General features: G+C 56.3%; 1 protein-coding gene across 6 annotated transcripts; it reads right to left on the bottom strand.

Moving 5' to 3' along the window:
- Window positions 1–2939: 2939 nt before the first annotated feature.
- LOC116830683 (interleukin-1 receptor antagonist protein-like) lies at window positions 2940–8515 on the bottom strand. 6 transcript variants are annotated; one of them, XM_032790298.2, is made up of 5 exons: window positions 8300–8515; window positions 5594–5654; window positions 4988–5076; window positions 4197–4321; window positions 2940–3934 (listed from the first exon to the last, which is right to left on the bottom strand). In XM_032790298.2, the coding sequence occupies exons 2-5, from the start codon at window positions 5611–5613 to the stop codon at window positions 3725–3727; spliced, it is 444 nt and encodes a 147-aa protein (XP_032646189.1). In that variant the 5' UTR covers window positions 5614–5654; window positions 8300–8515; the 3' UTR covers window positions 2940–3724. The 6 variants fall into 6 exon arrangements, with proteins under 6 accessions (XP_032646189.1, XP_032646186.1, XP_032646185.1 ...); XM_032790295.2 differs by lacking the exon at window positions 8300–8515 and adding an exon at window positions 6409–6490; XM_032790294.2 differs by lacking the exon at window positions 8300–8515 and adding an exon at window positions 6403–6448.
- Between the last annotated feature and the right edge of the window lie 5965 nt (window positions 8516–14480).

Here is a 14480-nt window from a genome sequence, read left to right as displayed (position 1 = left end):
TCCCTCACCTAAAGATATCCCCGGCTCTCCCATCCCCCACACAGACAGTCCCTACTGCATCACAGCTGCCCAGAACCCCCCTGAGATCAGGTTCCCATCGCGCTGGGGGCTGTGCAGACCCCAACCGAGATGAAGAAACTGAGGTCCAGGCAGATTGACACAGAACCCAGTCAGCTCAGCTGCAGCCCAGCGCCTGCATCATGAACCGAGCCGTCCCCGGCCAGCTGCCCCCCGTTGAGGCTGGTGTTATCGCTGATCCGTGGGAAGGGGTACTTGGGGTGTCAGAAACATGCAGAGCTGGGGATATCTCCAGTATGGAGCCCCAGGCATGGTGAGGGACCCTGCATGTGCAGCTGGCTCATGTTGGGCTGGTCCCCACCTCAGCCCAGGAGGAGGCAGCTGCGGAAGCTGGGGGATGTTGAAATCTTGCTGCTCCCATGTCAGTGAGTGGAATTAAGGGAACCTGCCAAGCGGGCTGCGGGTGCAGCTTGGTCTCGGTGTGATGCCAGAGCAGTGGGCGGCATTGCCTCAGGGGGATCAGGGCGCAATGATGGGTGAAATGCCCCAGCTGCCGTGGGGCTGGCCCTCCACGCACAGCGAGAGCAGAGGTCCCTCCTCAAATGAGGTGGTTCTCCCACCTCCAGCCAGGTGCATCGAGTGTCCCCAGCCCCCTCTGGATTTCAGCTGCACCCTGGTTCCCAGGATGGGCACCCAGGCTGTGGGCAGAGCTGGCTGGGAAAGGCTCCTGGTTTTGTCTGAGCCATTGGCCTTTCATTCCAAAGGCTGGGGCAGGCTCACTGGTTCCTCACTGATGTGGGGCTGGAGCAGCAGCCCACGAGGGGAACAAACCCGCAAGGAAGGACATGTGTGTTCTGAGGAGGCCTGGGAAGCCACAGCTCCCCAGGCGGTCCTCACGGCTCACTAGGGGTGCTACTCCCCCTGTTCCTCACATGCCCAGCACTCCCACTGATGCTCGGGGGCTACCTGTGGCTCCCCTCTCTTGCTCCAGTCCCTTGCCTGCAAACTGGCCTGACTGGTTTATCGGCAGTGGTGTCTGTGCCATGCGTCTTCCCAGACTCCATCCTCAATGGGCACGGACATCGTATCCATGCCCAGCCCACCTCGTGGCCTGTCTGCCGTAGGGCCGCTCCCAGCTGTCCAGAGAACCCCTGCGAGGGGCCATTCCAGACCCACCCACCCCGGGAGCTGTTTCTCCCCAACCCTATCAGAGCCAGGGGCAAGGGGCTCAGCTCCCAGCTGCTGCGTTACCTCCTCTCCTGTAGCTCTGGATGGCCTCACTTGGGAGAAACGGGTCCTTGGTGGAACCTCACTAAGCTCTTGGCCTCTATGACACCATGTAGCAGTGAGTTCCCCAGACTGGAGGGACATTGTATAATCCCTTCCCCTAGTTTCAGTACCTGGCCAGTACCGTTCCCTGGGGCAGCTCCTCTGCCTCCCCCTCCCCCCCACGCACTAGCCCCCGTGTTCACCAGGCTTATTCCATACTGCTACCATTCAGGGCCGGCTCCAGGCACCAGCCGAGCAAGCTGGTGCTTGGGGCGGCAGATTCCAAGGGGCGGCATTCTGTCCAATCCTTTTTTTTTTTCCTTTTTTGCGCTTTGTCGTTTCCGCTGCCCCTGCAGGTTTTGTTCTTTTTGGTTTGCTGCTCCTGCTGCCCTGCAGGGGGCGGCAGCACAGAGGAGGGGAGCTGCTGGGAGTAGTGCCAGGTCTGCAGCAAGCCCAGCACGGCAGCCTGCCCACTGGAGCAGCATGGAGTCCTCCCAGCAGGCAGCACGGCAGGAGGGGCCGCATGGCGAGTGCCCCGCTTAAGGAAGCCCTGGCCGCCCCCTTCTCTCCCTCCCACTAGCTGCAGTGTGCACTCCACTGCCCGGGGTCTGCAGGGCTGGCAGTCCCCCTGCATCCACGTGCCCGTCGCCCCGCAGGTATTTTTTTTCTTTTTGTCTTTTTTTGTTTTTTCTTCCCTTTGCTGTTCCGGCCGGCCAGCAGGCAGGTGTGTCCCGTGCCCCGTCCCCCTTCACTGCTCCGGCCGGCAGATTTGTTTCATGCCCCCCTCCCCTTCGTCGCTCCGACCAGCAGACAGGTTTCCCGGAATTCCCTCCCCTTCCCCTTTGCTGCTCCAGCCGGGCGGCAGGTTCATTTCCCGCCCCCCCACTTTGCTGCTCCGGCCGGGTGGCAGGTTGGTCCCCACCCCTTTGCTGCTCCGGCCGAGTGGTAGGTTGGTTTTCCTCCCCCTTTGCCGCTCCAGCCGGTCGGCAGATTGGTCCCCCCCACCCCTTTGCTGCTCCGGCTGCTGCGCAGGGTTTTTTTTGTTTTTTTTTCACTTGGGGCGGCAAAAAAACCAGAGCCGGCCCTGCCCCCATTCCCCCCCCCCAACGCTGGGAGGGGAGAGTGCCCGAGGCACTTTCCCCGCACGGGCCCAGGGAGCGAGGAGAGCTGGAACATGCGATCCCCCGGGAGGGCGGTAACACAGAGTGAACACTGTATGCGTGGGAGTTGTGACTGGTGCTGCCCCCTTGACTCCGATGGAGTGGCACCCATTGACACCAGCTGAGGGCCTGGCCATAGACCTGGAGCACTAGTCTCATGTGACTGGTGCGGAAACTGAGGCACGGAGTGGGGAAGCGAGTGGGTGGCTGAGCAGGGAATGGAACCCAGGAGTCCTGCTTGCAGGGACTAGAACCCAGGTTGGCTCTTCCGTTCCCTTTCTCCAGCTAAGCCCTGCGGTGAGCCAGCCCCGTCTTTATCCAGCCTGGAGGCTGTGGGGAGCAGGTTGGGGGAGGAGGGTGGCAGCCCTGGGCTCTGGGGAACGGGGAGCCTAGCGTTACAGCTCCAGCATGACCCAGCCGGGGGGTTTGATGGGAATTGGGCCCAGAGTGGGGCAGGTGCATCTCAACTCAACAGTGTCGCTCAGGCATGAGTAGCTAATTTCCATGTTTATTCAAAGCCAGGCTGGGGCTGGGGGGTCCAGAGCTCTCTGGTGGGACAAACTATTCACACAGCAAGGGGGCGCACCCAGATCCCCTCCTGGGACACCTGGCCCTTCCGTAGCCATGCAGAGCAGAACCGCCAGGAGACACCGAGCCCAGCCAGAATGGTGCTGATGTGGCACATGGCCAGACACCCCCACGCTTTGGGATTCGTCCATGGACAGGTGGCTAATGGATTTACCCTCACACGCCCCGGGATACAGGGCCGGGCTGCTGGCCCCATTGTACGGAGGGGAAAACTGAGGCACAGAGCAGCTCCGGGACTTGCCCAAGGGGGTCTGGCAGAGGAGGGTTTCCCAAGTCCCCGCTAGTGCTCTAACTGCTGGGCCATCCTGCTGCTGGATGCCCACAGGCCCCTTTGGAAAAGGCTGGGTGTCCTGGACAGCCACGCCAGGCCCCACGGCACTGGAGATAGGCCCCCAGAATTGGGGCCTTCTTTGGGGCACGTTGGCTGAAGTGCACGGCCTGGCTCTACAAGGGGCTGAGTGCCCTGAAACACTCCCACCGGGCGGGCGCTCAGTTCCCCAGCAGGATCAGGCCCCAGGGCCTTCCTGCTGGGACCCAGGAATCCTAGGAACACAACCCTGGCTGGTTGCGGCTGGGTCGGGGAGAGGTCGTGCAGCCCTTCCCGACCCAGCTGGTCTCCTACACAGCCAGGGTGCGAGGCTGGGCTGGCAGCAGCCAGGGGCCGGGGCACACCTCCCAGGCGGCTGGGCTCAGAACAGCTGAAAGTAGAAGTCGACGATGTGGGCTGCGTCCGGGTGGAGGGTGAGGCCCAGGGGCTCGTTGGACTGGGCCGAGGTACAGAGCAGCCAGCCTGGGTTAGCGGCCGACTCGAAGCGCCACATGCCATCCTTGTAGGAGCGGAAGAAGGTGAAGCGGGTGGTTTCCGCGCCACCCCGGGACAGCTCCGTGATGTTCACGTCCTGTGCAGGAAGGGAGAGGCTGGTGAGGGACGAAGACTCTCCCGTGGGGGCCAGCCAGGGCCTGGGGCTGGTCTGTACTGAGTGGGGAGGGGAGGGGCTCGGACTGGTGAAGAGCAGAGATCTGGACTCCAGTGGAGCAGGGGGGTCTGGGAACACCCACAACCAGCCTGCGCTGCAGCTAGGCCTGGGCCGGGGGAATGGAGCCTCAGGGAGGGGGGAAGGGGACGTCGGACATGGAGATCTGAGGGGGGTCTCCACTCACCTCCAGCTGCAGCACGGGCAGGTCGCCCGTCCCACATGCCAGGCTGCGGCGCCCTTCCTGGATGCCCAGGATGATGGGGAACTTCCCTGGCTCGAAGAAGCGGTTGGTGACACAGTAAATCTTCTCTGTGGGGAGAAAGGGGGGGTGAGCCGTAGGACAGATCCACCTGTCCCCAGAGCAGGGCCAGGGCCGAGCCGCCCCCTCGCCCGTCGGCTGAAAATACCACCCTGGCAGAGTCCCCGGTGAGCCCCAGGGTGGGAGAACTTGGCTGGCTCTCAGACTATCCATGTGACCTAGAGGCCAGACCCTTGGCATGCCAGAGGGGCCGGATTGGGCCTACTGGGAATAAAACTAGACTGGCCTGATTAGCGCTTAGCAGAGCAAGCGGGAGGGGAGGGGGGGTCCGCACTGCCGGCGCTGGGGCCACAGGGGGTCCACGCTGCTGGCCCTGGGGCCACGGGGCGTCCACGCTTTGTCCCTCGGGTCCCTGGAGGGTCCATGCCTCCAACCCTAGGGTTCCAGGGAGCTGGCGTTCCAGCAGGGGATGCGGCCCAGAGCTCTAGGATCGCTGCTCAGTGGCTGCAAGCTGCATGGAGCTCAGGGGAGCCAAGCAAAAGTGCCAGGGAGATGGAGCTGTGCTGGGGCACCCAGGGCAGGGCAGGCACAGCCGGAGGCTCTGGCTGCCAGGTGAGGATGGTGGCACTGTGCCCAGCACAGGATCTGCCCGGCAGGCTCCCAGGCCCTGGCCTGCCCAGGGCAGGGGCAGCAGGGGGGCAGCGAGTGTGACTCACCTTCCAGGGCAGAGTTGGGGCCTTGCAAATAGCCGGCGACCAGCTGATTGTTCCGCAGGTAGAGAGACTTCTGGGCCACATCCCAAAGGCTGAAAGGTAGCGAGTGTGAGCCAATGAGCTGCAAACAGATCCAGCCCCAGCACTGAACCCCAGTGCCCCGCCCCTCCAACCCTCCCAGTGCCAGTTCCCAACTGATCTAAACTAAACAGACATAAGCTGCTCCAAGCTCAAATGGAAGCATCCATCCAGGGCCATGCCAGCTTCTCTCCACACAGCCCTTAGTGCCCCTGGACTCAGCAGTGCCGCAAGACACCACGGGCCGACAGCCCCACGGACCCACCACCCCAACCCCAGCCATGTGCCTCCTGCAGGCCCCGCTCAGCTGGCAGTGAGCTGAAGTCTGCTCTCGCGGTTGCCCCGTCGCTGCTGTCAGCGCCTTGCACAACGCGGCCCTGCTCCATGACTGGGGCTCCGAGGCCCTACCGCAATACAGAGAACAACAAACAGCAGAGGGAGCCAGTCCCACCTTGTGAAAATCCTCACAATTGCTCGGCCATGGCTCTGAACTCTGCAGCCCTGCGCTGCCAGGACACAGAAATCACTTACCGGTACTTGGGGACTTTCATCTGGGTGGCTGGCTTTTCATGAATATTGGACGGACGGGCCTCTGAACAGTGAAAGAGAAAAAGTACTATCAGGTAACTGAGCCAACACACTGGACAACCCATCCTGCACCGGCTGACCCTGCTCTGTGGATCTACTCTGCCATTGGGCCAGCATGGGTCTCTTTATAGAGGCCGTCACATGCTCCCGCATGCCCGTAATGTACATCATCACTCTAAAGCGTAACTCATTCTGTGGCATCAAAATTTCCACCAGCGTAATTTTCAACCTGCATGCGCCTTGCAGCCTCTGTCGTAACGAGCTGCGCTGCAACTTCCGCACTGCGGTGACCTTTGGCTTCCTGTGTGTCATCTCGGAGGGAATGGAAACTACAGTCAGAGAAACGCAGCTAAAGTTAGAGCTGGAGGGGGATTTGTTTAGAAATGAGCTGGGGGTTCACCTTCTTACAACTAAACTGTCACTTAGTCAAAGAAAATCAAAATGACCCTGATGGGCCACGGGTTGGCTCTGTGGAGTGCTGCTTGCTTGCCCCACACCGAGATCTCTATACATCAGCCCATTTTCTGGCTTTAAAATACGGTCGTCGTGCTGCAAACTTCTGTCCTGTCTCAGAGCTGCGTCCCAGCCTATGCCGGAGGGGTGGCCTGCCTCCCGGCTCCAGCTACAAGGAGATAAATGCACTCTCGGCAAAAGAGGAAGGAAAAAAACCCCACAGAGCCGCAAGGCCCAGCAGAGCAGTCGCAGAAGAGAGAACCCTTCGCAACTGTAGCTTGCTGATGGCAATACAGTACCCAGACCTGCCTGCTGCTCCGGGTCACCCATTCTTTGCCTGCCTCCTGTCTGATTTCTAGCCAAGCGTTGCCTGGCTATTTATGCTGCTTAGAGTGAGGGGAGGTGTGGTCACACCTGGGAGGGCTGACTTGGCAGACAGCTGTTGTTGCACAATGCTGCGCCAGGCGGGAGGGACTGGCTGGTATTCGAGCACACTCAGCTCCACATGCAAACTGTGCTGGGCGGGAAGCTAGAGCTGCCAACTCAGGGAAAAGTCATTGCCAGAATCTCCCAGGTCGGCACACTGGGGCCGGCTGTCAGGGCACTGGGGCCAGAAGGCAATGTACGCAGCACTCCGTCACGGCCCCCCACCCAGCACGGCCCTGATCGCCCGTGACGGGGCTCACAAAGCCCAGGTGGAGCCCAGGGAGAGAGGCACCCGGCTGACAGTCACAGAGGCCTGCAGGCAGCCACAGCTACAAAGGAGGGAGGACTGAGCAAGAAGGGGAGGCAGGAAGGCCGGGGATAGTGGAGGGCAACAACTGGGCCAGGCTGCCTCTAAGGAACTGATGGGGAGACAACAGATGCCCTGGAGCTTAAGAGCCGACTGACTCATTTTAGGGCTGGGCCAGTTGGAGGTGGCTAGAGGGAGATAGTTAGGAGATGGCCCCAAGAGCAGCTGATGAGGCAGTCCCCAGAAGTGGGGTGGATGTAACCATTGCTTCAGTGCAAAGAGCGATGGGTGAACTGGCTCCTGCATCAGCCAGCTGACTCACCAGCACAACAACAGGCGCAGCAACAACCACTTGCGCAGATGGCATTGCACCAGCAACAGTGTCCCAATGGCTGGCGGGCCTGGGACCAACCGCTGCTCCTTGGGGACCCGCCGCCATGCAGAGCGTGACCCTGGCATGTCCGGGCCCCACTCCGACCCTGACGACAGACAACAGAGTCATTCCTGGTAACTCCCGAAAGGGAGGCCGCAGCCTCTCGATGGCCCCGGCCCCGGGGGCAGTCTGGCTGGCTCCACTCCTCGCTGGGGAAGCCCAGGCAGCATGCCGGGGACGTGATGAGGTGAAGGCTGCCATATTGGGCCGGCTAGGTCTACATGAAGAAACCTACAGTCGGGGCGGACGATCGCCCAAAGGCTAAAGGATGTCTGCTGGTGGTGGTGAAAGCCAGCCTCTCACATGGGATCCCGGAGAGCAGGACTCCCAGCTATGGAGCAGCCTGTCTGGATTCTCCCACCGGCGGGCTGAAGCTGGGTTTGCAGATCCGTGCGGAGGCCGTCCACCTCACGGGGGGCTACTTGGCCACTCAAGCTGTCTGGGGGCCCCGTGCTGCCGAAGTGTTCACTCCCTACACACTAGAGAAGGGAAGAGTCTGAGTGGCCCATCTTGGGCAAACCCCAAGAAACCCCAGACACCTGACTGGTCGTTGGGCAGGGTGGGTGACAGGTGCCCCTCTCTGGGTCCATGGCTAAGACTCCCAACTTCACACGGCCCACACCATCCCCGTGCCCCATGCCTGCACAGGAAGAAGGGCCCAGCGGAGCTTGGAAAGAGGAAGACGAGGCTGCAGACTCAACAGTCTGTCACTCTCACTGACAACGGATATGCTGGCCCTCGTAGACTCGAGGCGTGACCAGACTTTTTGTCCGGGAGCAGATACTGGGAAGAGCAGGGAAGCGAGGGGGGAATCCCCATTAAATGCACCCATGGCAATATTCTACGGTATCCCAGAATGACAGTAATGGTGACTGTTGACGGGAACCAAGACCGGATGAAAGCACATGTGTCTCCAGATCTCCCTCCAGTGAGACAGGCTGAGACTGGACAAACTCTTACAGAAACTTCCTGTAGGGCAGGAGCCCAAGGAAGACTCCTCGGACACGAACATTTCTTCCAACCTACTCACCTCCTGGCCTAGAAGGAAAGAGCGGAGATAGGCCGCCTGCTCCGTAGGCATGGTCATGCTCTGGAACTGCTCCCCTCAAAGCCAGTCAGGACTTTAGGGAGTCTCCTCTCCCTTGGAGCAGACTGTCTTCAGGGCAAGAAGCTCACATGGCTTCACCTTCCTGGGTCCTCCGTGCGCTTCCCACAGCGAGTCCACCCAGGCGGGGTCCTGGGGAGGCCACAGGGTCCTGCACCCCCACTATGCAGTCAGACTGGAAAATAAATAAAACAGAAGGTTTATTTAGATGACAGGAACACAGTCCCAAACAGGTCTTGCCGGTACAGACAACAGGACCCCCTTTAGTTAGATCCATCTGGGGACCCCCAGGGAGGCCACAGCCTCATTGGGAAGCCCAAGTCCCATTGGGGCACCCCTCTCCATTTCCCAGCCAGCTTCAAAACTGAAAACCCCCTCCAGCCCCTCCTCTCTGGGCTTTGTCTCTCCCCGCCCCCCGCCCCCCCGGCCAGGCAGTCACCTGACCTCTTTGTCTCCAACACCTTCAATTGGCATCTTTGCAGAGGAGGGGCCCAGGCCATCAGTTGCTAGGAGACAGAGTGTCAGGCATTTCGGTGCACTGGCCCTTTGCTCTGCAGCCACCATACCCCCTTATCACACCACCCAGACACTCAAGAACTGCATGGGGGAACCTGAGGCACTGTGATGACATGGTTCTGGCAGGACCCAACTGAGAGTACCAATTCATGACAAATCGCTTAAAAGGGGCAGTTACAGCCCTAGGCTGGGGGTTTTCCACCTCTAAGGCAAACCAAACCAGCCAGACGAAAAGGACTTTGGTCTCACCCCACTGGCTAACCACAAGTCACACAAGCAGTTCCCTTAAACACTCCAGTCTCCCAGTATCACCACCAGTCCCACTCGTCCTGGGGATGAATGGTTATGAAAACCAACACCCCAATAAAAGAAAACGGTTCTCTCGATCCCAAAGAATCAAGCCCCAGACCCAAGTCAATATACAAATCAGATCTTACCCACAAATCCCACTGTTGCCAATCCTTTAGAATCTAACATCTAAAGGTTTATTCATAAAAGGAAAAAGATAGAGATGAGAGTTAGAATTGGTTAAATGGAATCAATGACATACAGTAATGGCAAAGTTCTTGGTTCAGGCTTGTAGCAGTGATGGAATAAACTGCAGGTTCAAATCAAGTCTCTGGAATACATTGTCACAGACTCATAGATCGTGCCCACTTGTGGCACCGTGCGGTCCGTGGGGGGTGCCCCTTTCAGTGAGACAGCCCTTCTCGGGGGTCCATTCTCTCTCGGGGTCAGGCCCGTCCACGTCCTGGAGCCGCACCTCTCTGAGCCTCAGCACGTCTGTCTCTGCTGTGGGCCCCCTCAGGGAGACCACGTGCTCTGGACCCCCCGGGCCTCCTCACCCCCAAAGGGGTTGATGCAAGCCTGTTCTCTAAACCAGAGTGACTCTCAGCTAGCATCAAACTGGAGGGTTTATTGAGAGTTGAACACAGCACAGGAAACTCTCAGGGCCTCAGGCCTGGCCTCCCTCAGCACAGCACATCCCAGTCTCCCTGCAGCCTGGTGGGCTCTGCCTGCTCCCACTCTCCAGCCCAGAGCCCTCCCCCATTCCCTACTTCCCAGCTGGGCCTCCGATATCCACAAGCCCCATCTCTGTCCATTGTCTTCTCTCCAGGTAAACAGGGTCGTAAACAGGAAGGCCTGGGTTTCCTTTCCTCTCAGCCCTCCTCTGGCTGAAACTGGCTGGTCAGATCACTAGGGTCCTCTCTTCGCAGCCCATTGTCCTCCCACTGGCCAGAACTGGCTGTGACTCCTGAGCTGGATCTCTGGGTCACCAGGTCACCAGTCGCTGGGGTCTCCATTCTCCAGGCCATCGGCGGGGGTTCCAAGTTCCCTCTCTGGTCCTCTGTAATAACAGACTCCCTCTCCCCTCACCTTGTTAAACCAGTAACACCCAGGGACACTGACTCCCACCCCCTGTGCATGCAAATCACTGGAAAACACAGAAAACCCCAAGAAACTCCCCCCACTTCATTACATACATCCACAGTTGGGATGGGTCATTCAGTCCTTTGTTCAGAGCTTCAGTTCGTAGCAAAGTTCCTCCAGAGGTAAGAAGCAGAATTGAAGACAAGATGGAGATGAGTCATCAGCCTTTTATAGGCTTTTTCCAGGTGTAAGAACACTTCTTTGTTCTTACTGTGGAAAATTACAGCAAAATGGAGTCTGGAGTCACATGCGCAAGTCCCTGCATACTTTTTGCTGAGTTACAAGGCGTATCTGCCTTCTCTCCATGGGTCAATTGTGTAGCTGATGGTCCTTAATGGGCCATCAAGCAGGCTAGGCAGAGCTAACACCAACTTGTCTGGGATGTTTCCCAGAAGCACAGCACAAATTTGAAATACAGACAGTATAGAGCCAATACTCATAACTTCAAATACAAAATGATACATGCATCCAGACAGCATAATCATAACCAGCAACCCATAACCTGGTCTTAGACACCTTATATGACCCCCTTTACGTAAGATTTGGTGCCACTAGAGGACCTTGGTTGCAACCATGTGCTATATCGTCCCAGATTATATCAATAACATCACAGGCACCAACAGAGTATTCAGAGAAAACATTAAGAACATTCCCAGTTCGTCACAGGCGTCAGGGAGAACACTGACTCTAGTCAATGTGGACAAGGCTGAAGACATCAGAGAAGGGCCTTCCATGGACCCAGACTAGACCTGGAGAGTCTAACAGGCCTCTTGGGTTTATGCCTGGAGCAAAGAAAGGACATGACTTTGAGACGGGCCTTCAAAGAAGGAGCAGTGACGGGTGATGAGGAGGGGCACCCCGGAGGGCACGGCAGTCCCCTCATTTTGCCCTTACGACGGACTTGTATTGCACAGAGCAGGACAAGCAGATGCAGGAGATACGGACACAATTACTAGTGCCCTGGGAGTATTGTCGCAAGCTCCTACACGCAGCACATGTGCAGGACACCTCGGGAAGGATACGACACAGTCGAGGATCTTGGTCGGATACTTTTGGCCAGTGTCCTGAAAGTAGCTGAGAACTTCTGTGCATCATATCACACATACCAACCAGGGGGTCCCACAGGCTCTCCGAGTACCTCTCCCCTTGGTGGACATTCTCTTTGCATTGATCTTATAGCCCCCCCACAGAAGAGCGCCCTCAGACACCAGCCTATACTTGTTAGTGTGGACTCGTTACTGTCCATACCAGCCCAGTCTGCTAAAGTCAAAAATGTAGAAAAATCTCTGCATTAAACATCTTCACATAACTTTCATATGACTTTGTATTATGCCTCTGTTTTCACACAACTTTGTATCAGATCCTTATATAGAAAACTTTGTATTGAACCTTGGTGTAATGTTAAAAAAATGTCTTTTTGCTAGGACTAGAATAAGATCTCCCCCCTCTTTTAATCAGTTGCCCTGTTGAATGAACGAGGTGTGAATGAGCAAGGCGGGGAAGGCAGCACCTCCAGACAGCTGCAACAGTTGGAGAGGGGATGGAAGCCAGACCCAAAAACAATAAAACTTGTCAAGTGGGCTCACTAAAGAAGAGCAGACATATTGAGGGCCTTGGGGTTTAGAAGCGAGCACCTTCTTTTGAAAACACCCCCTTTGAACTGCATTGAGACAGCACCCAGAAGGAAGTAGCACAAAGGACCAATGGACACAGACACAGATTTTGAATCTGGTACAGATTTGCATGAGAGGGAAGCTGCTATATATGTGAGGTGTCTTGCAGAGGACCCCGGGTCTCGTCTTGTCAACATGGGAGCATTGATCCAGATCGGAGGAAGCTTGGCTCCACCCCCGCCCCATCTAACTTACCTGGCCAGTGAAGTTAAGGGGAGCAACTAATTGGTAACAACGACAAGACGGAGTGTACCTCTGTGTGTGTGTGTAAGTGTGTGAGCGTAACACATACATCATATGCATATGATACAGTGTTGATTGATACATGTATTACCAATAAATGTGGCACTCTGCCTTATTCCCCCTGAAAAAATCCTGTGCAGTACTTTAAGTACAATAAAGACCATTGCTGACGAGCTGCTGAAGACCTTCTCATGAGATCCCCAAAGAGACAAGTTTCACGCCCTGGCTGATGAACGAGGTCTGTGGCCTATCAAAAAGCATTATGCACATCCATGTACCACCCATAGACGGATGGCCCAGTGGAAAGATTTAATCAGACAGCAAAGAGAACGCTCAAGAAATTAATTACCCATGACCCTTGACACTGGGACCAACTAACCCCAGCCCTGCTCTTCACCCCTAGGGAAGCACTGCAAGCTTCCACAAGGTTTTCACTGCCATATGGGTGACATAGCAGACCTGGTGTGGGAGACATGGGAAAGCCAGGCTCCAAGAGCAGAAAACCTTGTACAATCTGTCTCAAAGTCACGCGAGAGATGGGAGGCGATGGGGGCCTACACTAGAAGAGAAAACCTCAAAGAAGCTGAGGAATGACTATGCGCCTTTCAGCCAAGTTCTTCTGATTCTTCCAAGCTCTGAATCAAAGATAATGGCCAAGTGGCAAGGTCCTTCTGAGGTAGTGAAGAAGGAAGGAACCAGGAACTATTTAATCAAACCACCGGGGGAAAAAAGGAAGAACAACTTTAGCACATACATTTGCTGAAGTTCTGGGAAGCTAGGGAAGGCGTCTTCATCCTGCCGCATCCTGAGGAACTGGAACTGGAACTCCAAATTAACAGCTGCCCGCAAGGAAGCTCAGAGCCCCTCAGAGAGAAGCAAAAGGAACAGACGCTTCAGCTGGTGGCTGCTTTTCCAAAGGTATTCTCAGCTTGTCCATGGCCCAGCATCACGTTAATATAGAACGTAGTAAAGTAATACAGGACAGGCTCTGACCAATCCCCAACAAATTGAGGGGGACTGTCAAGACCATGTTAGAACTTGGGGTAACAGAGGAATCCCTGAGCAAGTGGAGGAGTCTTATTGTGCTGGTTGCAAAGCCGGACGGCACCCTGTGTTTCTGGGGGGGACTTTGTTCCTACTCCATGCTGTGGTTGGATGAACTCTTAGGCCAGCTGGGAGAAGCCCAGTGCATCACCACTCTGGATTTTACAAAGGGATACTGACACATCCACTAATCACCGGACCCTTGGAAGAAGACGGCTTCCCCTACACCGCTCAGCCTAATTCATTTTAAGACGATGCTCTTCGGGTTACATGGGGCAGTGGCCCCCTTTTCAACATTTGATGGACCAATTACTCCAACTACATAATCAACATGAGGCTGCACACTTGGACGATGTAGTCATCTCCAGCAAGGATTGTGATTCCCGTCTTGACAAATAGCTGCCATTAGAATACAATATTAGGGTTGGAAGGGACCTCAGGAGGTATCTACTCCAACACCCTGCTCAAAGCAGGACCAATTCCCATCTAAATCATCCGCTTTGTAAGCCTGACCTGGAAAACTCTAAGGAGGAGATCTCCACCACCTCCTACTAACCATCCAGTGCTTCACACCCTCTAGTGAAAAAATTTTTCCTATATCCAACCTAACCCTCCAGAGACCATTACTCCTTGTTCTGTCATCTGGTACCACTGAGAACAGTCTAGATCCATCCTCTTTGGAACCCCCCTTCAGGTAGTTGAAAGCAGCTATCATATCCCCCCATATTCTTCTCTTCTGCAGACTAAACAATCCCAGTTTCCTCAGCCTCTCCTTGTAAGTCATGTGCTCCAGCTCCCTAATAATTTTTGTTGCCCTCCGCTGGACTCTTTCCAATTTTTCCACATTCTTCTTGCAGTGTGGGGCCCAAAACTGGACACAGTACTCCAGATGAGGCCTCACTAACGTTGAATAGTTCTCTGATCACTGAGTTCCCCTGCGAGTTTGTGATAGGAAAAACAGGAATCTCATTATCTGTGATACATGGTCAGTGGAGGGCACAGAAGTTCAGGTCTTCCTAGGCCTAGCCGGCTACTATGACTGGTTCATACTACATTCACCACTATAGCAACCCCACTGACAAACTAACCAAGGACACTGCCGCAAGGCAGGTCTCATGGATGCTGGATGCCCACCAGTGACAGGGCCTTTCAAGAGCTCAAGGACATATGCTGCACCAGCGTGGTGCAGTCTGAACCTG

This window comes from Chelonoidis abingdonii, chromosome 2, assembly GCF_003597395.2.
Source record: "Chelonoidis abingdonii isolate Lonesome George chromosome 2, CheloAbing_2.0, whole genome shotgun sequence".
In the NCBI taxonomy this organism is placed as follows: Eukaryota; Metazoa; Chordata; order Testudines; family Testudinidae; genus Chelonoidis; species Chelonoidis abingdonii.
This window is presented reverse-complemented; position numbering and strand designations above follow the sequence as displayed.